At 54.6% G+C, this 24,353-nt stretch overlaps 1 protein-coding gene across 3 annotated transcripts; it reads left to right on the top strand.

Moving 5' to 3' along the window:
* Positions 1-6,280: 6,280 nt before the first annotated feature.
* On the top strand, positions 6,281-22,527 carry TRPM2 (transient receptor potential cation channel subfamily M member 2; the record flags this gene model as incomplete). Of its 3 annotated transcripts, none has more annotated exons than XM_084291833.1 (32): positions 6,281-6,475; positions 6,838-6,923; positions 7,419-7,587; positions 8,058-8,238; positions 8,627-8,793; positions 9,242-9,422; positions 9,813-9,874; positions 10,155-10,355; positions 10,730-10,832; positions 11,055-11,176; positions 11,940-12,290; positions 12,729-12,866; positions 13,546-13,675; positions 13,965-14,110; positions 14,451-14,563; positions 15,033-15,246; positions 15,820-15,938; positions 16,282-16,414; positions 16,557-16,728; positions 17,084-17,267; positions 17,556-17,737; positions 17,865-17,997; positions 18,235-18,322; positions 19,240-19,327; positions 19,647-19,798; positions 20,555-20,631; positions 20,730-20,831; positions 21,163-21,249; positions 21,400-21,505; positions 21,763-21,864; positions 21,980-22,096; positions 22,402-22,527. In XM_084291833.1, 32 exons carry the CDS (start codon positions 6,281-6,283, stop codon positions 22,525-22,527), a joined length of 4,527 nt encoding a protein of 1,508 aa, XP_084147959.1. The 3 variants fall into 3 exon arrangements, with proteins under 3 accessions (XP_084147959.1, XP_084147958.1, XP_084147957.1); XM_084291832.1 differs by having other exon boundaries at positions 14,451-14,582; positions 14,986-15,246; XM_084291831.1 differs by having other exon boundaries at positions 14,451-14,648; positions 14,983-15,246.
* Positions 22,528-24,353: the final 1,826 nt, after the last annotated feature.

Below are 24,353 nucleotides of genomic sequence, written 5' to 3'. Positions count from 1 at the left end.
CCCCCCATCCTGATAAAGAAAACAAGCAGAACTAGTGACAACCAACCTGGAGAAGGCTGAGGTACTCAACATTTATTTTATTTATTATTATTATTATTATTATTATTATTATTATTATTATTATTATTATTATTATTATTATTATTATTATTATTTAGTTTTCCCTGAGGAAAGAGTAATGACTCTTCCGTGTGCAGCATTAGGAAGAGGGCTGCCAGCAGGCCAAGGTGATCATTCCCCTCTGCTCAGAAGTGGTGAGGCCACATCTGGGGGACTGGGTCTGGTGCTGGGCACCCCATACTGGGCCATACAGGAGAGAGTCCAGTAAACGGCAGTGAAGCTAGTGGAAAGATGAGCATCTGTCCTCTGGGGAGAGCTGGAGAGAGCTGTGACTGCTCATTGTGGAGAAGGCCTGTGGGGATCTGGCTGAAGGATATCAATATGCGAAGCGAAGGTGCAAAGGAGATGGAGCCAGGCTCTTCTCAGTGGTGCCCAGTGTCCGCATGGCTGCAGGTGGCCCTGCTTGAGCATGGGGGTTGGAGCAGGTGACCTGCAGAGGTGCCTTCGAACCCCGACCCCACTGTGTGTCCGGTGGTTTTGCAGGGACCTGAACCAAAGCGCGGCCATTCAGCCAGGCCCAAGCACCGGGGCAGCTGTGAAGGAGGCTGCCAGGAGGATGCCAGACAGACAGATCAGAAGCTATTACCAGAACACACGTCTATATTTGTTGTAGATATTAAGAGTATAGCACTAATGAAAAGTTGCAGCACATAGAAGCAGTAGAAAACAGTAACAGATAGTAATGATCAGTTAACCTGGTGTCCCAGCAAAGCTTCAACCTGTTTATGGAGGGGAAACAACAACCAAAAAATCTTCAACTAATAGAAAGAGAGGAGCACATGTACCATGGGAAGCTTCTCAGAGAAAGAAGCTCCATTTTGGATAAAAATAAGGCCCTTTTTATGTCATAGAGACATAAGAGGGCATAAGACAGCACCACTTCAGGTAACCACCAGATGCTATTAATTTCTGTCTTCTTCCTGAGGCAGCTAATAGGTGATGATATTTCTGATTTTCTTTTCTTTAAAGGAAACTTTGTCTCTCATGCTGATTCCTACTTTATCAAACCAATTTCCTCTTTCCCAGAGTATTTTTCACCTCCCCAGGCGATGAATGGTTCGTCAGTTTCTCGTTGTGTCCTCGCCAATGGTATCATCAGGATATCCACAACGTACATGGGTCCGGCTGCATGTCAAGGACATCCCTGGCTCCCATGCCCAGTTCCCAGGCCAAAAGCTGAGCTCCCAGCCTGCCCCCAGCCCAGCAGACATTGCTCCTGTCAGAGTTGAGCAGCAATTTCTTGTCAGCATTTTCTCATGGCAGTCTAGGTCACCTCTGTAACGCCATCAGGGGTGCCCGAAGAACCCTGTGATGTCTCCAGAGAGTCACTGTCACCCCATGACCTCAGATATGGTGGGCTGCCATAAGTGCCCTGAGTGTCCCGCCTTCACTGAGTCTTGCCAGTGGCCACGTGAAGTGTCCTGTCTTGTTGGCAGCACACAAGACATCAAGCTTCTGCCAGTGGCACTTGAAGGCAGCACTGAAGACGAGGACCGTAAGTGCCCTGAGTGTCCTGCTGGCATCAAGGTCCTGCTGGTGGCACATGAAACGTCTGGGTGCCCAGAGCCAGAGCAACCCCTCCTGCAGGGCGGACAAGCAGCTGTGCACCAGGGCAGCCATGGGCAGCATGAGCCAGTCACCCCAGCCACTCTTGGCAGCACATGAGATGCTGAAGGTGCTTCTGGTGGCATGTGAGATGTCGAGGTCGTGCTGTTGGCACATGATTTGTTGAGGCCCTGCTCATGAGGGAGGCACTGAGTGCAGCCAGTGGCACCCAAGCGCTGTGCTGAGGACCGGGAGCTGCCAACCACTGGCATCAGGGGCAGCCTCCCATGGGGCAGACAAGTGGCTCTGTGCTGGGATGCCTGTGGGCAGCATGAGCCCCAGGCACTGCCAGCAGTGGCCACCAGAGAGGAGACGTGCCCCATCTACCTGGCCCCACTGGCCAAAACAGCCGCCTGGCCCCCTGCGGGCACAGCTACTGCTCAGCTGCCACTGGTGCTGGGCCACTGCCAGGGCCGGGTGCACGCACAGCCAGAGGCCCATTGCTGCCATCCTGCACCCAAAACCACATTACCCTGAGGACACCCCGTCCCGCCAGCCACAGGGAAGGCACCAGCACGATGCGGGGCCGGGGCTGCAGCTTCCTCGGCAGCAGCAGCAGAGAAATGGAAATGAGATGGGTGCAGCCAGCTCTGGTCCCAGTGGGACACCGACCCAAAGGACACCTTGTGGCTGCGCAGGAGAAGCCAGGGGCTGGCAACCATGTGTACCACTGCGCCAGTCCTGCCCCTGAGCAGCATGGCCAGGCCTTGCCTGGGGACGGGCTGGTGGTGGCAGCCACAATTATTACATGATTAAATGTTTGCTGTTCCCATTACAAGGCCTCTGTCTGCAGTTATTCACGCGGCAAATGGGGGGTCTAACACAACCTGCTCTAGCTGCACATCCACCACACAGATTGTTTTGCTGCAGGGCTGGGACGTGGGCATCTTTGTGCTTCTGAGCATCAGAGGAGGAGGAAGGAGAGGGGGGGGTGTTGTTTTCCAGAAACCTTCCTTCACCCCTGCTGGAGCTTTCTTGCTGTTGATGAGCTTCGCAGTTTTACCATGCCAGCCTTACCTGCTACTGCTGCATCCAAAAGTCTGCTGCAATGAAACGGCCAAGCTGCTTGCTACAAGCACAATCCCCGGCACCTCAGTGCTTACGGCAGCCAGAGCAACCACTTCTTCCTTGGCTGGCTTGGCCCCTGTGCCACACTCTGCCCATTCAGTGCCTGAAGCACAGCCCCCAGGGCTCTCGATGCACAAAAAGCATGGAAACATGTCAGATAAAGTGAGAGCTGCCATTAAAGCAAAGACACGACACAAACAACATTTCCAGCACTGTGTTTTATTGTTAACGCGATGACATGCATCATTTCCAGATCATTTCGGCTGGGACAAGAAAGAACCCCTCTGATCCCTCGGTGTGTTGCCAGCGCTGTTTTGCCCCGTAACACACGACAGCATAGCCGGGCGGTTGTGATCCACCGCCACTCCTGCAGACAAGCGTAGTCAGGGCAGTGCCAGGCAGGCCTCTCCAAAGGCAGGGAGCCACGTCTGGGAGCAAGCACCCTGGCAGCCAGGCAGAAACATCCTTGGCAGGGCTTGAGGTGCCTCAGCTCTCCTGCAATGCCGGTGTCTTGGTGCCCTGCGCCTCCAGCCAGGAGCATAAGCTGGTTCTCCAGGTTGGGAGCAGGAGGCTGCCAGGTCCTGGAGCCTTCTGGCTCCAGGAGAACAAATCTGGCTCCAAGAGAACAAATGTGCAGGGACCTACAGCCATCCCGTGTGCAGGGCGGCAGGCAGGGCAATCAAGGGAAACAGATTTCACTGCTTGGCCGGTGCACTTTCATTTAATAAATCAACCTCTTGCCTCCTTTTGCATCTCTTTTTAAGTTGTGCTTTATTCAAACACAAACAACAGCTACCTACTCCTACAGCTTCTCAGTCCCAAAGGAACATTTTTGAGGAGAAGCATGGGACTACAAGTGTGGGGGAGAAGAGTTTGTTCCTCTCTGACAGAAAAAGCCCCCTGGTCCACAAGCATGAATCTGGCTGAATTTTGCCTCTACATTTTAGAGGTGCAACATCTTTGCAAGAGGCAAAAGTTTAATTCCTGCAAACTCCCTCATGCTCCTCTCTTGTTTATCCTGTTAGAGTTGGAGTCTAACTCGACAGGCTTTTTCTCTTCAGTCTTGCTGGGTTTTAGCTGGGCTCTTACTAGGAGCAGCGGGAACCGCCTGTGTGCTGGCTCCATGAGGGTCCCACTGGGCCACAGTGGTTTTGGCATGTGCAAAAATGAAATAAAAGCCACGGTCTCGAGAGAGCCAGCCATCTGAGAGCGGATGAGCATTCCCATTACTGTGTAATTAATGCGCACTTCTGGCTTCAGTTCTTTTGGCAGTGCAGAGTTAATTACAACTGAACTGTAAAACATTGCACATGGATTTTATTTACTGCTTTATTGATGGCATCTGTTCTCCCAGCAAAATCTTAGCTGTCTGCTCTTGTTCAAGGAAACCAGAAAAACTCATTGCAGAGGGCCCATGCTAATTTACATGCTCTGGCTAGAAAGGGAGCTATAGGATGTGGTCAAAACACCATATTTTCATTTGGAGTCTGTGTGTTTGCTTAATGCATTGCCCCAGCATCCCAGCAACACGAAGGGGTGCACAGGGCTTCAGCCCCCAGCCCTTAAGGATGTGCCTGGCCTTGATAACTGGCAACATCTCCTGGGCCCAGCCCATGATCTGCTGGTCCCCTGCCCGTGACATCGCCTGGAGGCAGCCGGTGTGCTGTGTAAGGCAGGCAGCGTCGGGGTGCTGTGTGCTTCCAGGCTGCAGCGGCCATGGCGGCTGCGATCAAGGGAAGCGTGACTCAGCCTCTCGAGCAAACGCGGGGCTTGTCTTAGTGCTGCAGCTTCTCGGCAGGGCGCAGGGACTGACTGCTTCTGCAGTCTGATTTGCTGGGAGGCTGCCAGCCGCCCTACCAACCTCCTCCTCCTCTCTGCGGGCAGCTTGCAGGCAACTCTGCCCTGTTCCCTGCTCATCGCCCGCTTCCCGAGCGAAGAGATGACTTGCCAGAGGAGGACAGGAGGCTGACTTCCCCATGGCAGGGATGCAGCAGAGGAGCTGGTGATGCAGACAGAGGATGCTGCGGGGAAGGTACAGTCGCAACCGTGGCGGGGGGCAGGGGAGGCGGAGAAGCAAGGGCTGCAGGCAGCTTTCAGCACCTGCCTTGCATCCCTGTCCCTGAATGGGCACCCTGCTGACCACCCCCATGGCAAGGGGCCCCATGCTGCCTGCAACGGGTACAGGCCCCCCTCCTGCAGTGCTTGTTGAGGTGGGAGAAGGCACCTTGTGCTCTGCCCTAGTCCCTGAACCCCCTTAAGGACAGGTATTCTGGGTGCCATTCAGTCCTGGGGTGCCCAGCGGGACAGCCCTGCCTGCCTGTGCTTACTGGCTTCGCGTGGGCATACGCTGCACCCCCAGCAGCCTGTCACCCTGTGGGGCCAGAACGCAGAATTCAGGGCATGCCTGATGTTATTTCAAGGACTCGTTAACGATTAGACCTACCATCGGTTGTGTTGGTGCAGAAAGCTGGCCCACCAAAACCTGGCTCCCAAGGTCAATGGGGCTGCGTGCGCCCCAGGGGGAGCCCAGGAGCAAGCTGGCATTCGAGAGAAATGGGCAAAAAGGCATTTTCTGGCTGCTCCCTGCCTGCAGCTGAGCATGGGGGAAGGAGACATGAGTGAAATGCAGTGGCAGCCCTTGTTTTGCTCCACCATTCTTTCCACACAGTTGGAAGTCCTCCCAGCCCTTATCAGGTTGGTTGTGATGAAGGGTTTGACTGGCAGAAAGGCAGCCAAAATCCTCCTTATAAACACAGGCCTGTTGACCCTAGAGCTTTGCCACCTCAATACCTGAGTGCTGTGCACATTACCTGCCCACAGCCCCCCAGAGCAGACACCATTCCCCTTTAGGCTCCAGAGACACACGGGAGCTTTTCCATCCTTGCTCCCGCAGTTTTTGGGGAACTCAGCCATTCAAGAGCTCAGAAGTGGAGGTTGGGAAGTCTCAGGAGCTGATCTGTGGCTGCAGCAGGCAAAAGTTTGTGGCCTGGCTTTCTTGGAGTCACGAAGGCACGCGTGATGGCAGTTGGCAACTTTTAACCCAAATCCCCCTTCACCCACAAGGCAGAGTGCGGGGACTTTGTTGCACCCCCTCTGAAATAAGAGGCTGGGCACTGTGACCAGCAGGGTCCCAGCTGGAGCTGACCATCTTTCCTGCAAACCCCAATTTTCCAGGCATGGCTGCACTGAAGCTGTTCAGACAAGAGACCTGGTTTCTGCTCACCCTGCTGCCAGGAACACCCCAGGGACTGCCAGGTGGCAGAGCAGGAGCCGTGCTGGTGGCAGGACATGGGGGTCAGGCTGCAGAGTCTGTCTCAATGTGACTCACCCTGTGGGTTTTTACAGAAATCACCTCTCTGCTCTTGCTCAGATTCCCCCCTGCCCAGGGAATGGTAAACAGGGTGACCCACTGCTCTCAACCCACACGTATCCTTTTTCTTTTTTGCTGCACCCAGCCTAGGAGTGGGAGGGAGGAGGCTAGGCAGCCATGGCTGTGCACGGCCGGCACAGCAAGGTGCTCCCCTCCGAGCTGAACAAGGTGTGCCCTGAGAGAGAAGACAGTTCCTCCGTGCACCCCATGAAGATGAGTGACTTCGAGGTGGTCCCCAACCTGCAGCAGAGCAGCAGCAGCATCTCACGGAGCAGACGGAAGGCACATTTTCCCTCTGGGAACAACGAGAAGGCAAGTTCAGCAGCTGCTGGAAGAGGTGGGAGTTGGCCACATGTGGTAGAAGAGCGTTACTGGGTTATCCTGGGACACATCAGTGGGTGAATCTCGGGGTAGGGGTAGATGTCAATAAGAGATCACTTGAGTTTTGGGGATAGGACAGAAAAAAACAAATGTCTGAGATACATCTGCATGTCCAGCATTTGAATCTCCTCTCCTTGGAGTACACCTGGCTTAGTCCTTGCAGAGAATGATGGAGCTTTCTTCCTTCACAGCAAAAAAAGCCCCTAGATATGCCAGAAGCACCACTGTATCTGGTCCCTGGGGTAACTTCTGGCCCTTTCCAGAAACACTGACCTCTTGCTGCTCTTCCTCAGGAAAATCTCATCTCATGGATTCCTGAAAACATCCGGAAGAAAGAGTGTGTGCACTTCGTGGAAAGTTCCCAGACATCAGATTCTGGGTAAGTCAGTCCCTCCTTCCCCTCTCCTGCCAGGGGAGCAAAAGGGACATTTGGTGACAATGTACAGCACCAGAAAATCCTACCTTTCTGCCAAGGGAACTGGTATCCGGGGAATTCACAAATTCCTTTTGATGTGTTTCTTTATCCTGCTGTGTATCACTGCATGGCTGATACCTAGTTTCCCAGTGAGTAACCTTTCTGATGCTTTCCCAGGCTGTCATTTCTTTCCATATTTCATCCAGAGCAACTCTAATATTTCTGTCATAAACCTCTATAGATGGCAATACCAATCTTTGCTAAGTTTTCCCCTAGAAAAAGCCCTTGTTTATTCACAAGTTCTGAGCTGGAAGACAGGTTGGGTGGGTGATGCTGGTGCCTGTGGTGTTCCTAATCAAAATGCAAACACCTCATGCCTAGATGTGGCAGGTAGGCCACCTGGGCTTTGTTTTTTGGGGTTAGCTTGTTTTCTACAAAGTTGTTGGTGTTCCCTCTCAGGAGGACTGTGTGTGAGTGCGGCTACCTCAGGGAACAGCACCTGGAAGATGCTGTCAAAACTCCCCTCTTCCTGGGGAAGGAATGGGACCCAAGAAGGCACATCCAGGAAATGCCAACAGATGCCTTTGGGGACATCCACTTTGCAGGCCTGGGACAGAAGATGGGAAAGGTGATCTGTTTTTCCCCTCTGTTGTGCACTGGGTTTCAGAGTTCAAATCTTGCCATAGCAGATGAAATGCAAGTACTTCCCTCCTGAACGAGAGGTTAGGGAAGCATAGAAGTGCCCCAAGGGCAACACTGAGAGAGACAGGTGGATAAGACAGCATCCCTCCTCTCTACCCACCCTTGTACCTTTTCTGAAACCATAAGACTGGTCTTTATGCTATGAGGCCCATGCTTCAAGGCATTGCTGTTCCCTGTCCTTATCCTTGGGCAAGTCTTGGGGATTCACATTTCCAGGGAAGTGACTGGGAACAGCGTTACACACCAAGAACTGGGGCAGCAGCAACAGAACTCCTCTGGGAAATGACATGGAAAGCCCCTGGTTCTTTTCTGGGATGTGAGAAATCATGGTGGAGGTGCCCCTTCCCCCAGCCCTGTTCTTTTTACCCAAAACACATGTATGCTCTCCTTTTGCAGTACGTGCGTGTCTCCTCTGATACTCCTCCACGGGTCATCTACCACCTCATGACACAGCACTGGGGCCTTGATGCACCCAACCTGCTCATCTCGGTTACTGGTGGAGCCAAAAACTTCATCATGAAGCCAAGGCTAAAGAACATCTTCCGGCAAGGGCTAGTCAAAGTGGCCCAGACCACTGGTAAGAGATGTAGAGTTTTTTTCCTGAGACTGCAGCAGGAAAGGGACCTGCCATCGAGTGATGCCAGGCTCAGTGAGTTTGGCTGCTGTGGAGACACTGAGCTGGCCTGGAAGGCCTGTTAGGGCCCTGTCTGAGCTACCACCCAACAGGGATGGACTGTTGTTGCTCAGCTGCTGCAAACAGACTTATAGGGAGTGAGACTGAGAGATGCAGCACTGTGCAGAAGGTGTCTCCTGTGCTGCCAGGTCTTGATAAAATGGGCAGAGAGAACATCTCCTAGGGGATGGAGCCTCTCTGAGAGCCAAGTGCTCCTGCAGCCATATAGCGAGGTGCTAGGAGGTTGCCGTGACAGAGCCTCTCCCTTTCCAAGTCCCTCTCTGACCCCCAGGGGCCTGGATCATCACAGGGGGGTCCCATGCTGGTGTGATGAAACAGGTGGGAGAGGCAGTGCGAGACTTCATCCTCAACTGCAGCTACAAGGAGGCCGAGATTGTCACCATTGGCATAGCCACCTGGGGGACTGTGTACAACCGGGACAGCCTCATCTGCCCCATGGTGAGCCAGGCAGAGTTGGAAATGCATTTGCTTTGCTTACACCTGGGTTGCTGGGGAAGTTCTACCCAAAGACCATTACGGGAACGGGTGCTTCAAGAGGTGTCTGTGGCTGGTAGCCCAGGTAAAAACCCAGCCAGACCAAGAGTGATGGTTTCAGGGTGATGTTTTCGGAGAAGTCCCTCTGCCCTACCCAGTGTCTTGCATAGGAGCTGTGCTTCTCCTGGGAGGACCCTTGTGGGTGTGTGGGAGCAGCCTGGGAGGGCAGGTAAAGCAGAGACAGAAGAGCATGAGGCAAGACTGCTGTGAGGACTGCAGAGATGGCAGGAGTGACTTCAGCCTGTCTGCCCCTGCATGCTCTCCAGCTCACACAGCGGTTGCTTTGGGCATCTGGTGTGCCTCCTCAGCCCAGTCAGGCTTTGCCCAGAGCCTCTCCTTCTGCATCTTGCAGGGTGGCTTTCCAGCTGAGTACGTCCTGGATGAGGAGAACCAAGGAAGCCTCTCGTGCCTGGACAGCAACCACTCCCACTTCATCCTAGTGGATGATGGGACCCATGGGAGGTACGGAGTGGAAATCCCCCTGAGGACCCGGCTGGAGAAGTTCATTTCGGAGCAGACCAAGGTGAAAGGAGGTAACAGCAACACAAGGAAGCCTGAGGCAGGGGAGGACAAAAGGCTTGATGGGTCATCCGTTGGTAAGCAGTGCCCATCCTGGCCTCAGGGGAGAGAGGAGGCCTTGGCTTCCCTGTAGGATCCAGACAAGGGCTTGAGAACATGCCTATGATAAATGCAGAACATGGTTCCTGCCAGGTACCTCAGTGACATGAATCAAGGGGCCTTTTTCTGCCTCAGGCCAACCTTTCCCAGCAGCATGACTACCAGGAGATTGTTTCTCCTCTCCCCTGAAGCCTGGCAGTGCTCCAACCTTGCATTTTACACCCCACAGCTCAGTGGGGACCCAGCTCAGCTGCTTGGAGGGGCTGCCCCACAGGATGGTGACCCCAGGCTCTGCTTCCCTGCAGGCGTTGCCATCAAGATCCCCATTGTTTGTGTGGTGCTGGAAGGAGGCCCTGGGACACTTGATGTAAGGAACTGCCCCTGCCCTCTCCCAGGAGAGCTGAGAGGGGGTAGTGGTGGGATGAGCAGGATTGGGAAAGCCTGTTAAGTTGGTGGCCAGGGTCAAGGGCAGCAGGTCTGCTCCTTGCCTGGGGTGCTGCTCTCCCAGCATTGGTGGGAACATGGTTGTCACAGGTGAAATGCAGCAGAATAGGGATGCTGCGCTGTATCAGTGGAAGGATTCAGGATCAGTGGGGGTTTGGTGGCCTCCACATGGTATTAGGACCAGTCTCCCTACTTGGTTGCAGACCATCTACAATGCCATCACCAATGGGACACCCTGTGTGGTTGTAGAAGGGTCTGGGCGTGTGGCAGATGTCATTGCGCAGGTGGCCAACCTGCCTGTGCCCAAGATAACCATCGCCTTGATCCGGAAGAAGCTCAGTGTGCTTTTCCACGACACCTATGAGCTCTTCACCGAGGGCAAGCTGGTGGAGTGGACCAAGAAGGTGAGCCTGTTGCAGGCAGGCAGCTCCTTTCTCTGAGCATGTGGAGACGAAAGGGGTCCCCAGGCATCCTTTCCTGTGAGCAGCAAGGCTCCCAGTGGGAAGTTTAAGGCTCAGGTCCTACTGAACATCCATCTACTCCCAGCCATACTCAGCATTGTCCTGGTGGACACCCCAGGGCTCAGGCTCTGCCCCTCCACTGCCTGTTCACTTTGGGTAGAGAAGGACTGTGTGGCACTGACCCCAGCTGGGCTGGGAGACAGCACAGGGGACCTGCAGGAGACCCAGAGGGAGCAAGGGAACAAGCTCCAAGCAGGGCAGGGGTTCGCAGGGAGGAGATATTGCTGCTGACTGCCTGCCCATGGCTTTCCTTGTAGATCCAAGACATAGTGCGGAGCCAGCATCTCCTGACCATTTTCAGAGAGGGCAAATATGGCCAGCAAGATGTGGATGTGGCCATCCTCCAGGCCCTGTTCAAAGGTGAGGGGAAGGTAGCTGCTTGGGGGCATGGGAGAGGTGAATAGGATGGGGGTCACAAGTTGCCTCCTGCAGCTGCTTGGCTTGTGGAGTCACCAGAGGGCTCCTCAAAACATGTGATGATGAACTGATCAGGAGGATATTTCTCCCAAAGAACCAAGTCTCCAAGTGGGCTGTCAAGGGGATAAATGACCCTCTGTTCTAATGCATGCACTTTACATGCAGCATCCCAAAACCAAGATCACTTTGGTCGTGAGAACTGGGACCACCAGCTGAAGTTAGCTGTGGCCTGGAACAGGGTAGACATTGCTCGGAGTGAGATCTTCACAGACGACCATGAGTGGAAGGTAAGGCAGTACCTGTGCTGTTTGTCTGCTTCGTGGCTGCCATTGGAGGCAGAGCTGGGGAGCTGGGGGGAGATCGAGGGCAAGGGTTAGGACATTTCTCCCCATTCCTGACCATGCACAAACCTGCCTGGACCTTACTGTAAGACTGTTTGGTCAGGCTTAGTTTGTCAGCTTGAGGGCAGTTCATGTTGAGAGCACTTTTCACCTCTGCTTTGCCTAGGGAGGGTTTTTGAGGGCATTTATCTTGGGCCCTAAGCTTCCATTACATTGTCAGGGGCTCTTAATCCGTCTTGTCCTTCCAAAATGCAGAGGCGGGCACAACGTGCAATTCACTGCTTTTAAAGGTCCTATTTGCCCTATAATTTTTTACAAAGGATGTTGGTATTTCATTTAGCAGCACTGGGATCCTTCAGCTGAGCGCTTGTGCTCAGGGTGGGGGGAACAAGCTGTCGAGGCCCTGCTTGTTTGTATGGTGCATCCTCATGAGCTGGTGAAAGAGGGTCTGTTGTGGCTCTACCCCATACCCCCACCAAGCAGCCAAGGAAGCACAGGGCTTCACTGCCAGGGGAGAAAGCATACTGACCTACAAGTGTGTCTCCGGGGATGTCCTGCAAATCCCAGTGCCTCCTTTCCCCTTTCCCTCCCAGATGCTATGTCAATCCCAGAAACTCCTTGAGTGCTTTCATATAAAATCTTCCCCCCACCTGATCAAGGCCTTGCTCTGAGGCCATGGTTTCTCTCACTTCTGCCTCTGGTCTGCCAGCCTACAGATCTCCACCCTGTGATGGCAGCTGCCCTGATCTCAAACAAGCCAGAGTTTGTGAAGCTGTTCCTGGAACAGGGAGTACGTCTCAAGGAGTTTGTCACCTGGGACACCCTCATTTACCTCTACAACAACATGGCATCGTCCTGCCTGTTCCACAGCAAGCTTCAGAAGGTCCTGCTGGAGGAGACAGAGAACACATCTGGCTCCAAAATGCCAAGAATCCAACTGCACCATGTCTCCCAGGTGCTGCGGGAGCTCCTGGGCCACTCCACACAGCCACTCTACCCCAAGGCCAAGCACGTTGAGCGGCCCCGGCTCTCCATCCCTGTCCCGCACATCAAGCTGAATGTACGCATCTCCAGGTTACGTGGTGGCGGGGTTGCATTAGAGAGGGGGACACTGGCTCAAGAAACAGTTCTGCAAGTTGCAGCTGGATCACTGTCCCTTTGCCCACTCAAGAATCCCACTTAAAATCCCTTAAAGCCCTTCCTACACGCGCAGCACCATGTGGCTGTGACTCCGTTGGGCAGGACCCAGCAGGGTGGAGGTCAGAGAGGCTCCTCATGTGCTAGACAGGCTGGCCATATCCCCACACAGTTCTGGCCCTAGAAAAAGTGGCATTTCCTGGATGATTACAGCCCTGTTCACCCTTCTGTCTGAAGAAAAGGCCTTCTATGGCTGGTGGAGGCAGGCACGCGGGTTCAGGGAGGGCTTCGTGTTGAGGGGCTGTCTGCTCTCTGCAGTCTCTTGGCAGGTGAACGCGTCTGACCGTTGCGTCCCTCCCAGGTCCATGGGTCAAGCCTCCGGTCCCTCTACAAGCGCTCTTCTGGCCGAGTCACCTTCAGCATGGACCCAGTCCGTGACCTGCTCATTTGGGCTGTGGTCCAGAACCGCCAGGAACTGGCAGAAATCATCTGGACCCAGGTATCGCAGCCCAAACCTGTCAGTCCCAACTGTAGGGCTCAGATGGAGCCAAGACTCCCAAGCCCAAAAGGCAAGGTTACACCTGCTGGGATTCGGGCAAGTAGGTGTCACAGGTCCATGGCAGTGCCCAAGCCACAGCCATATGGGAGCCATCCAACAAGCCTGTGGCAGCCCTCCTAGCCAGTGGACACTCAGTGTTCACTTGATGACATTTGATGATGTTCTGGGCCAGAAGTGTGCTCTTAGCAAAGGCTAAGATAGGGTTCAGCACACTGCAAGGGGGACCCAAGAGCATGGAGCTGGGGGTAGAGAAGGCTTCCAGCATCTCTGTGCAAGAGGTGTTGTAGCTGGCTGCCAGATGGAAAAACATGAGCATGCCACAGTTGTGGAACATGTCTTCCTCAAAGCCATGGAGTCACAAACATCCCATCACCCGTGGCTTCCTATTACAAGAGCAGGAATGTCCCCAGATTCCCCGTGGCAGTTAGTTATCCGCTGCCCCTGCAACTAGAGGGAAAGACAGCTCAGCCCTTGTCGTAGCAAGTTGTCCTTTCTGAGCAGTGCTCAGCTTGGGGCATTCCTTTTCCATCCTGTGGGAACCCCAAAGGACTTGTCAGGTCTGCCATGGACTTGTAGGAGTCTCAGAGTCCCACACCCTCTCTGGCCTCTTCTGCTCCAGAGCCAGGACTGCATGGCGGCTGCTCTGGCCTGCAGCAAAATCCTAAAGGAGCTCGCCAAGGAGGAGGAAGACACTGACACCACTGATGAAATGCTGGCCCTGGCTGAGCAGTACGAGAACAAGGCGATTGGTGAGTGGGAAGGGGACAACCAGAACAACTCTCATATCCCGTTGTGCTGGCTAGCTTGCCTCATGTTGTGTCTAAGGGGTGGTAGGTGGGGTGGATGGTGCCAAACAGGGCTGTGCTTGTTGTGGTTGGGGTCATGGTGCCATGAGGGCTGTGCCCTGAGTGGTGGCAGGAGTGCAGAGGGAGGCCATGGGGAAATGCCCAGATCCTGCTGTGAAATACTCCTTGGTGCTCCCCCTGCTGAGCACCGAAGCTGGCCCCAGAGTTCAGCCTTGCTTCCCTGGTCCCCCAGGTGTGTTCACAGACTGCTATCGCAAGGATGAAGAGAGGGCCCAGAAGCTCCTCATCCGTGTCTCCGAGGCCTGGGGGAAGACAACCTGTCTGCAGTTGGCACTGGAGGCCAAAAACATGAATTTTGTGGCCCACGGAGGTGTCCAAGTGGGTTCCCAGTGGTGATGCTTGGGGGTGGTGGTGGAGTGGGTGAGGGGGCATGTCCCCTTCCCCAGATTCAGGGTGCCTTGTTTGCAGAGGTAGGGCTCAGATGGAGGGACTGTGCCCTCCAGTTGGTGGCTGAGCACCCTGCCTCCCCCAGCGGCCTGTGCCAGGGTCTGTGCTGGGCCTGCCCGTCTCCTCCCTGCTCCTGGGGAAATTGATCGTTCCTGATCCTCCTGGGGGACAGACCCGGGCTCTGTCTGTTGGGTGGGCTAGATGAACGTCTCAAGAATTGGCCAGAAGGTAGAGGCGGCTCCTGTAACCACTGCTCCTCTTCTCCTCACAGGCCTTTCTGACAAAAGTCTGGTGGGGGAAGCTGTGCATTGACAATGGGCTTTGGCGGGTGATTGCGTGCATGCTCTTCTTCCCACTTCTCTACACCAGCCTCATCACTTTCAGGTACATCGTGCAGCTGAGAGTATGCATGCATGGAGGCAGGATTCTCCTTCAGCCTCATCCTTCAACTGGCTTGCCCTCTGGCCCTGTGCCGCACAGGACAGGAGCCTTTCCTTCATGCAACCACCCAACGTGTGCCCAAGAGCACCCTTAGCACACCCGTGTGCCAGAGCCTTCAGCCTCACCTTGCAATGCCTGCAGGTCCCCTTGGGGTGGCTGCAGTGATCCCAGGGACCAGCTGGGAGGGTCTGACTGTTGTGCACAGGCTGGGAGAAGCTGTTTGTGACATCTCCCTGGGCAGCACATGGTTTGGAGAGCTGATCCACCAGCAAGGCCCCTTGAGAGCTCTAGCTGGCTGGTGCAGGCGAGCACTATTATCCACACGGCCTGGTCAGAACAGTGCTCCTCACCTGCATTGCTAGCAGACAAACCTCAGGCAGCTGAGCCATGCTTTTGTCCTTGCTCCCCCCAGGGAGAAGAAGCTGCAGCCCATGAACTGCCTGACACGTTTCCGGGCCTTCTTCACAGCACCTGTGGTCATCTTCCACATGAACATTCTCTCTTACTTTACCTTCCTCCTGCTCTTCGCCTACGTCCTGATGGTTGACTTCCAGCCGTTACCATCCTGGTGGGAGTACCTCATCTACTTCTGGCTCTTCTCCTTGGTGTGCGAGGAGACGCGCCAGGTATGGGGCGGGCAGAGCAGAGGTTGGGAGGAGGTGAGATGGTCCAGGCTGCCAGAGACACCCTTCTGGGTGCTCCTGGAAGGTCCCGTCTAGCTTGTGTTCCCGTGCTACCTCTTACATCACCATCCATTTGGAGAGGTCCTGGCAGAAGGAACTGCCAGATCGCCCTGTCTCTGTCTCACTAGCTACCTCTGGCCTGGCCCTTGGTACTCGCAGAAAGGCACACTGGTTTGAGTCAAAAACATCAGGAGATGGAGGGACCACTTCCTTCCTTGGGCATTTATTCCCAGAACTATTTCCACACTTTGTTTCACTATTTTTTTTTCCTTTCTTTCAGTTTTTGCTTCATCTCTGTGCCTTTCCTCAACAGACTAAAGAGCCCCCTGTCTCAGGTATCTCTCCCCATGCTCCTCCATGCCCATGTAGAATACCCTGTAGATTCAGGTTAACTTCAGGTAAGCAAGGAAGTCCGGTGATGGCTAGCAGATCTGTGCCACCCCTCCCTTTTACGTGGCAGCTGAGTATCTTACAAGATCTTCACTGACATACTAACCCCTCTTCTCTTCCCAACAGCTGTTGTATGACCCAGATGGGCTTGGGGTCCTGAAAATGGCTTCCCTTTACTTCAAGGACTTCTGGAATAAGTTGGATGTTTGTGCCATCATGGTTTTTATCACTGGGCTGACTTGCAGGTGAGATGTAGAGCCATTTACCTTGCAGTGCATGGGCTCAAGTCACAACTGTAGTCTGCAACTGGCCCTAAACTAGTCTGAGAATTGTGCACTTTTTTTTTTTTTTTAATTGCAGTTTCTTCTTCAAAAGACCAGTGAAGATTTTTGTAATCATGTGATTAATTCCAACCAATTTACTTCTGTTTTCAACTGTTTTTAGGAGAGATGTTTTTCATGCTGCAACTCTCAACCAGCAATCTAGGGAAGATCACTGCAATAGCAGAAATGTAATGCTGTGAGATCAGAAAAAAAAACAACACACTGGTATCACTGAGCTGTTTCCTTTCCTCTCTTCTGTGCCCAGGCTCATTCCATCAACTTTATATCCCGGACGCATCATACTGTCATTGGCTTTTATTATTTTCTGCCTGCGTCTGATGCATATTTTCACAGTCAGTAGAACGCTGGGGCCCAAGATCATCATTGTGAAGCGCATGGTGAGAGCACCTCTCCACCCTGTCAGGCCTGGCTTCCAGCTAGAGCAGCTGGAGACCTGCAGGGCACGTGCCACCCACATTGTGCTGTCCTGGAGGGTAGTTTGCTCCAGGATGCAATTTTGCTTCATCCATGTCTTTGCAGATGAAGGATGTCTTCTTCTTCCTCTTCCTGCTAGCAGTGTGGGTGGTGTCCTTTGGGGTTGCCAAGCAGGCCATCCTGATCCACAATGAGGAGCGTGTGGAGTGGCTTTTCCGTGGTGTAGTCTACCACTCCTACCTGACCATCTTTGGACAGATTCCTTCCTACATCGATGGTAAGGGACAGCAGCCTGTAAAATTGTGTGGCACATGCAGGATGGTTTTGTTACAAGGCTGAGGGGTGCCAAGCTCATGCAACAGTCTGCTAGCCCAGGGAAGCCCTGCACAGGACTCCTCTTCAAGCCACAGCCATGGCAGGGGGGTTGGAACTAGATAATCTTTAAGGTCCTCTGCAACCCAAGCCATTCTATGATGCACAATGAGCTTGGAAACACTCAGTATGCACCAGTTGCTCAAATCTCTGCCATACTCTAATCCACCTTGATGCTGGCAGTTGTCAGGGAGTACAACATGCTCCTTGCGACACTGCGAGGTTTGGCTGTGGTGGAGTAGTGCCGTGCTCTCTTGCAGGGGTGAACTTCAACATTGATCAGTGCAGCCCCAATGGGACTGACCCCTACAAGCCCAAGTGCCCAGAGACCAATGAGGACAACAAGAAACCCATCTTCCCAGAGTGGCTGACGGTCATCTTACTGTGCCTGTACCTGCTCTTCACCAACATCCTCCTCCTTAACCTCCTCATTGCCATGTTCAAGTGAGTCTGACCTGGACCCGTGGTTCTGACAGTGAATCAAGCTGGCTTTATTGCAGGCTTGGCCAGGGCCAGGGCACTATGTGCTGAGAAAGTGTGAGGAGAGGCCTTGTGTGAACACAGACCAGACCTCAGGGATGCTTTTGTGGGGAAGGGGGGGGGTTATAGACATGGTGGAAGCAGAGGTTGCAGGCCGGGTCTGTTCAGAGAGACAAGTAGAAGCCAGGGCACCACACGGCTGAGGCGTGCCTCCTTGCCCTCATTTCACAGCCAACTGTGTTCTGTCCCCAGCTACACGTTCCAGCAGGTCCAGGCACACACAGACCAGATCTGGAAGTTCCAGAGGCACGACCTGATTGAGGAATACCACGGCCGCCCACCCGCACCTCCGCCGTTCATCCTCCTCAACCACCTGCAGCTCCTGGTCCGGCGAGTCCTGCTGTGCAGGCCAGCCACACGCCACAAGCAGCTCAGTGAGGAACAGCTCCCTTCCCTTCCTTTGCTCCCTCCCCGGGGCATGAGGTTTGGTGTCTGTGTTGTGGTATTGGAGCTTGGGATGCCTCGGGATATGAGAGCATTGCCATCCCCTTCCCCTGGCAGAAGAGAAGCTGGAGAAGAATGAAGAAGCTGCCCTGCTCTCCTGGGAGATGTACCTGAAGGAGAACTACCTGCAGCACCAGCAGTGCCAGGAGAAGCAGAACACAGAGCAGAAAATCAAAGACATTGCACAGAGGTGCTGACACTGCTGAGACAGGGACATCCTCGAGTGTCCTGGGCAGGAGGGAATTGGGATTGGTGCTCTGGGACCTCAGGGAGCTGTTGCTACACTCCTTGCTGTGTATGCAGGCAATGGGAGAGTGCTCATAGGAATGTGTCCTGTGGAGGTGGCTGCACCCACATGGAGTGGGCTGCTGAGCACCTACAGCAGGCACTAGTCCTAAGGGGGTTTTTCTCTGCACTGTCCATCCAGAGTTGATGTGCTGGCAGAGCTGCTGGACTTGGATCGGGTGAAGAGGACAGGTCTGGTGGAGCAGAGATTGATCGCTCTAGAAGACCAGGTGAGGCAAAAACTGAACAACTGCTTTGGAAAGATGGGGTTTTCCAAGGGGGTGAGTCAACTGAACCACAGCATAAGAGAAAGTTCCTCTGAATCAATCCCCCTTTGAAACAGCTTGAGTTTTCTTGCCAAAGCAATAGCTTCAAAGAGGAACAGGCATAAAGGAAATACATGCCTTTCTGTTCTGTTTGTTTCCAAAATGAAAAGGATGAAAACGGGATGATGGAGGTTGTGGGATGAGCCCCTGCACTGGTCATCCAGCCTCCTCATTGGCTTGAGAGAGCCCTACAGGCCCTCTGGCAATGGGGGGCTCTCAGCCTCCTCCCTGTGAAGCTGTTCCACACCACGCATGTGCACTGCCAGCCCAGGGGTTGGGCTGCAGACCAGCACCCCTCCAACTTGGCTCAAGCAAGGACTGAAGCCCAGGGCTGAGCTTAAGTGGGCTCTTGAGCCCATGGGTGTGGGTGCAGAGCTCGAGAGGAGGCTAGTCAGGGCTGCTGGGGCCTGTTAGTTCTCTTAGGGCCAGAAGCATCTTCTTTTTCCATTGACCCAAAATCAGGAAAGATTTTGCAACTCTATTTTTTCTTCTTTTTTTTTTTTTTTTAATCTCCATCTAATTTGCAGAGAGGGAAACAAGATGGTGTATTGGGAACTGGGGGACTCTGATTAGGTGCTGCATGTCCCTCCCCAGGCACATCTGTCCTGGGCTACCTGAGGAATGGGACACAAGCCATGAGCCTACAATGAGACAACACAGAGACTCCTATGTATTTTGGGGGAGAAAAAATATAAGTGCAGCAGAGTCCCACCACTCTCCTGGGTGGTTTCTAAAGGAAAGAGGAGTGGGTGGCACTGGGAGGACAATGCCCCCACGCTGCGGCCATGCAGAAGGGGCTGACCCTCTCCTGTCCCATGCAGGTTCATCAGAGTGCCAAAGCCTTGAGGTGGATTATGCAGGCCCTGCAGGGCAATGGCTTCACTTCAGAGGAGGACATGCCACCCTTGGGTAAATACAGCTGGCTGCACCGCAGCAGCACTGGGGAAATCCCAGGGCCTGCCTTGGGGCCAGTCCCAGCCTCCAGGCTGGAGCCCTCCCTGGAGCCCATGGCTGAGGCTTTTCATGCAGCATGGCACAGAGGAGGCTCCTGTCCCTCCTCATCTTGCCTGAAGGGATGCCGAGGGGCCAGACCCACTGGGAGCATCAGCAGATCTTGTCCTGTACAGACTTGGCCAGCCTCCTGGCTGAGCCACAGCCCTCAGCACCAGTCCTGCTGAGGCTCAGCACCCTGCTCTGCAGGGTCTCACTGCCTCTGTCTACCTTGCAGCCTCCAGCAGAACCTCAGAGGTGAAGGAGCTGGACCTGGAGGAGAAACCTGAAGAGAAGCAGCCCCCATACCACGTGCTTAGTCGAAACCTCATCTACCCAGGGTCTCACACCATCCGCTTCCCCGTGCCGGATGAGAAGGTGCCCTGGGAGGTAAGAGCTGTGGCCAGAGAGCAGTGCAAGAGGAGGGGACCGTGGGCTGCTCCCATGGGTGGAGGAGGACAGGAGGCGGGAAGGGGAACACAGCTTTCGTTTCAACCCAGAGAGAGAAGAATTAAGCTTGGGAGCTGCTATACTCTGTCAGGATTCAGCACCCCAGGGCTGGGTGTCTACTTGGCAGAGGGTCTAACCGTGGCTGGAGATGCTTCCCTGGGAAAACGCTGTGGCTGTGCTCAGTAAAACAAGACTGGGTCTCACTTGGGGATGTCCAGAGGTTTTTGAGATGGGAAGGCCCATCTGGGCTGTCCCCTCTCCAGGGTCCCACAGGGCAGCCATACTGGGCATGACAGCTCCAGTGAGATTCTGTGTCTGGGTGAACAGCGCCTCTAAGGCCCTCTGAGGGACAAGAAGAGGGAAGTGAATGTTGTTCCTGCTGGGATTGTGGTAGGGTTTCCTGGGGCGCTTGGATGGGAGACAGAAGGAGCAGACACTTGCCTCCTCGCTTTCTGAATCAGGAATGTAGGTCAGGGACAGGATCTAGTGCTGGCTTCCATGAGGGCACAAGTGAGGTCCCAAGCCTCCAACCAAGACACAGAGCTCAGCCCCAGAGCCCTTCCTGCCTGGGCGAGTGATACCATGAGCTGGGCGGAGGAAAGAACTGTGAGAGAAAATGTTCCCAGGGCTCCCAGTCCTTGCCGGCCACCAGAGCAGGGATGCAAGTGGGGTCTGACATGGCCACATGCTCTGCAGGTGGACTTCCAGCTGTATGACCCTCCTGCCTACTCAGCCGACCACAAGGACACAGCTGTGCAAGACCCATTCAACCTGTGAGTGTCCCTGGGGGGCTCCCTCCACATCCAGCCCTTCGTCTCTGCCCTGTCCCCCCATGTGGCAGCCCTCACTGTCGAACTAATCCTGCCCCCAGCTCCTTAGAGTCTCTCCTGAAGATAAACTACAATGCCATGGACGGGCTGATTGACCGGCAGAGCTTCCATGGCCTCTACACCGTGCAGGATGGACTGCCGCTGTGAGTGCACCCACCGTGGGGTAGATGGGTGAGGTGGGAGCAGTGGGGATAGGCACCTCTGAAAAGCACCACCCACACCAGAAGCTGCTGTCACGACTGTGTGAGCCAGGAGGGCTGCAATCCTTCTGGCAGCTAAGAGTGGGGCATGGAAATGGCACGCATAGCTCCTGGGGTGTGTCTTCCTCAGGGCTATGCTCCCCCCAAAACAAACAAACTAAAACGGCATCCCAGAACACACAAAATGCAATGGTGGGGAATTTGGGAATAGGGTCTAGGGCTTTGGCCAGCTCCGTGGTGTAATCCTCCATGCCTGCTTGCTGTTTCCTGCCAGGAATCCCATGGGCAGGACAGGTCTGCGAGGCCGCGGGAGGCTGCACAGCTTTGGGCCCAACCATGCCCTGCACCCAGTTGTGACCCGGTGAGTGTCACGAATGGGGAAGGAGGCACAAAGCCCTCTCAGAGAGGCCAGGATGTCTGGCAAAACCCATTCAAAGCAAGAGCCTTCTGCATGCTGGGAAGGGGGGAGCTGGGTATGGCTTGCAGAATAACATGGACCTGTCTCTCACAGCTGGAGGAGGAACTTGGATGGGTCCATTATCAGGAAGAGCCTGAAGAAGATGTTGGAAGTGCTGGTGGCCCAGTACCCCCTGTCAGATGTCTGGGCTCTGCCTGGGGTAAGTGGAGGTGGCCGAGAAGGCTCTGAGGCAACCTGGTCCAGCCAAGTCCCAGGAGCTCTGCAGGCCCTGAAATGCCCTGTGCAAAAGGGAGAAACACAGATGGGTTTAGGAGCAAGAGGAGGGAGGCACCACTGCTGGTTGCCCCACTCCAGCAGAGCTTGTGGCAACTCCTGCGGTGGTGGCAACCATGAGATCTGCTGAGCTGGTAGTGGTGAGGGAGGCTGGGCTAGGCTACGAAATCTGTTTTGGTGCAGGGGTCGCTGGAGCCAGGCGAGACACTGCCACTGAAACTCAAGTGGATCATGCGCCGGGAGTTCTGGCCCCAGTTCCAGAACCTGCTGAAGCAAGGCACCGAGGTATGAAGCACACGGAGGAGATACGGGGCAATATCCCACAGCCTCTGGGGCCTCTCAGTGCCCTTGGAGCAGTGCTTATGGTTCTGCTAATGCAGCAATCCTTCACTGTGCACAGATACACAAAGGGTACCTCGATGACCCCCGCAACACAGACAATGCCTGGGTTGAGACTGTTGCTGTCAGCATACACTTTGACAGTCAGAACGATGTGCAGATGAAGCGGCTGAATTCGGTAAGAGCCTCTTGCCTCTGTGGCTCCATGACCTGGCTCTCAGCAGGCATGGGGCAGGTGAGACCCCAGGCAAGGCAGACATCCCTCTGAATCCCTTTGGCTCCAGACCCAGATCTCACCATCATCAGGAGCAGGTTTCTGCAGCTGCAGGCAGTGGAGGAGGAGCACAGGGCTGCAGATGGGGTGGCAGCACAACAGGGGCCCCAAAAACAGAGGGTGGGAGTCTGGGGGCGTGTTGCTGCTGAGCACAGCTGATGCTGCTCCTTACCCCCAGCACACACGTGATGTCTCTCCTCCTCTTCCAGTTCCTCCAGGGCTGTGACCCAGAGCTGTGCATCCGCTGGCAGGTGCTGGACAGGAGGATGCCCCTGCACGCCAACCACAAGCTGCTCCTGTACAAGGTCTCGACCCTCCTTGGTGCCTACTACTGAATCCTCAAGCACAAGCTGACTCCTGCAGCCCCAGGCTGGGCCCTGCTGCTATGCCCCAGCTCATCTGTGAGGCCGTGGGAAGCTGCTGGAGCCTGGGCACAGTCACCACCACGGCTGAAATCCCACAGCCACCAGTTCATCCTTCTCTGTCCTTCAGAGAGGCTGTGTTCAGCCACTGCTTGTCACTCCCTGCTTCCACATCAGCCCCAGTGCTAGCCCAGGGCTCGGACCAGGCAGAACCACGGGGCCATCCCTGCAAGGTGTTCCTTCTCTCAGCCCCTCCCTGCTGTCTGCTTTGCTGTGGGCACTGGGGACTTGCCTGCCCCCCTTCCTCTCCACACCCATCGGGCAGTCCTGCTCCCTGCTCACCCTCTGGGCTCCAGCAGCCCCATCAGCATCACTCCTGGAGAACTGCTGCAGGGAAGGCTTGGGGTCTTTTGCATCTGACTGTCCTGCAGGCTGCTACCATGACAGACGTCCCCCTGTCCCCACTTAGACACTGTCTTGAGCTGTGATCCAGCACTTTGGAAGGTGCCAGCAGCTCTTGGCTTATATACCCACGGCTTTATACTCCTGCACAGGTCCTCCCCTCCAGCTCTTATGTGATCCTGTGTGTGTATGCTGAGCAACACATTGCAGCTGATCTTCTTCCCTCTGTGGGAGCCAAGGCAGCAGCTAAATGACACCTGCCTCCCCTGTCCCCTCGTGCACATGGGCAGCCAGGGCAGCTCGCTGCTCCGTGGCCACGCGGGCAGGTAGGGAAGCGAGTGAGGACACTTGTACCCATCACAGACAGCTCTGGTCTTGAGAAGTCCTTCAGTCACCTTTGCTGTTGCCTGCCATAGGAAGGATGAGGCACAGCAGAGATGTTTCCCAGGGCCTCTTTATAGTCCATAACAGCCCACGGAGCGTGGACTACAGCCGGTGCTGCTCAGGGAGGGATTCCAGCTGCCCTCCCCTCGCCCAGTGCACCAGACACCAGCCCGCCAGCCAGAGCTGTCCTTCCCCACTGGTGGCCAGCGCAGCACAAGGGCAGTCTCACCAGTAAATGCACTGGGGCTGGGACAGGGGGTCGGAGTGGCAATTCAGTCAACCCTCAATAAACCATGTATTAAAGGCTGGTGGTTTGTCATGGGTGTTTAAACATGGGCTGTTCCCGGGGACCGTGCTGAGGAACACACTTCCAGGATGAGCCCGGTTTGAGCATTCCCACCCCAAGTCTTACTGCACAAATCCAATTCACTCGCAGACTCGCCCGCAACACTGGCCACACGGATGTCTTGTCATGTTCGGAATAAAAAAGAGGAGCTGTTGGGAGGCAAACTGTGTGCCGAGGCTGCAACATAGCCTGCTCAGTATCTGCTTGTGCTCTCCCCCCACCACTGAGAGCAGGAGAAGGGACTCATGGCTGAGCACCAAATAGTGGAGGGAAGAAGGTCCACCTGCCTCACCCCCAGCAGGACTGGGGGCACCTTTGGGATCCCCTCACTACTTCTGCCCCTTACAGGGATATTCAGTGGCTCCTCTCTAAGCTCCAGCTCCCACAGCCGGGCTGTTAAAGCAAACTCTTTGCTTCCCTTAAAACACAAAGTCATCTCTAAATCCCTGCTTTGGCAAAAACCCTTGGAAACGTGACTTGTGCCAGCTCATGGACCAGATGGTAAAAGAACTCCAGGTCTTGTTATTTAAAAACCCGGTGGTGATTAAGCCAGCTTGATGATCTCGGGAGTCTTGACTCACCACTTTTCTAACACTTGGCATTGCTGAGATGGGAACTCAGAGCTGCAAACCTCCACATCCCACGTTGCAGCTGGAAGCAGGGGCAG

Source organism: Netta rufina (assembly GCF_964035555.1).
Source record: "Netta rufina genome assembly, chromosome: 9".
Classification (NCBI taxonomy): domain Eukaryota; kingdom Metazoa; phylum Chordata; class Aves; order Anseriformes; family Anatidae; genus Netta; species Netta rufina.
This window is presented reverse-complemented; position numbering and strand designations above follow the sequence as displayed.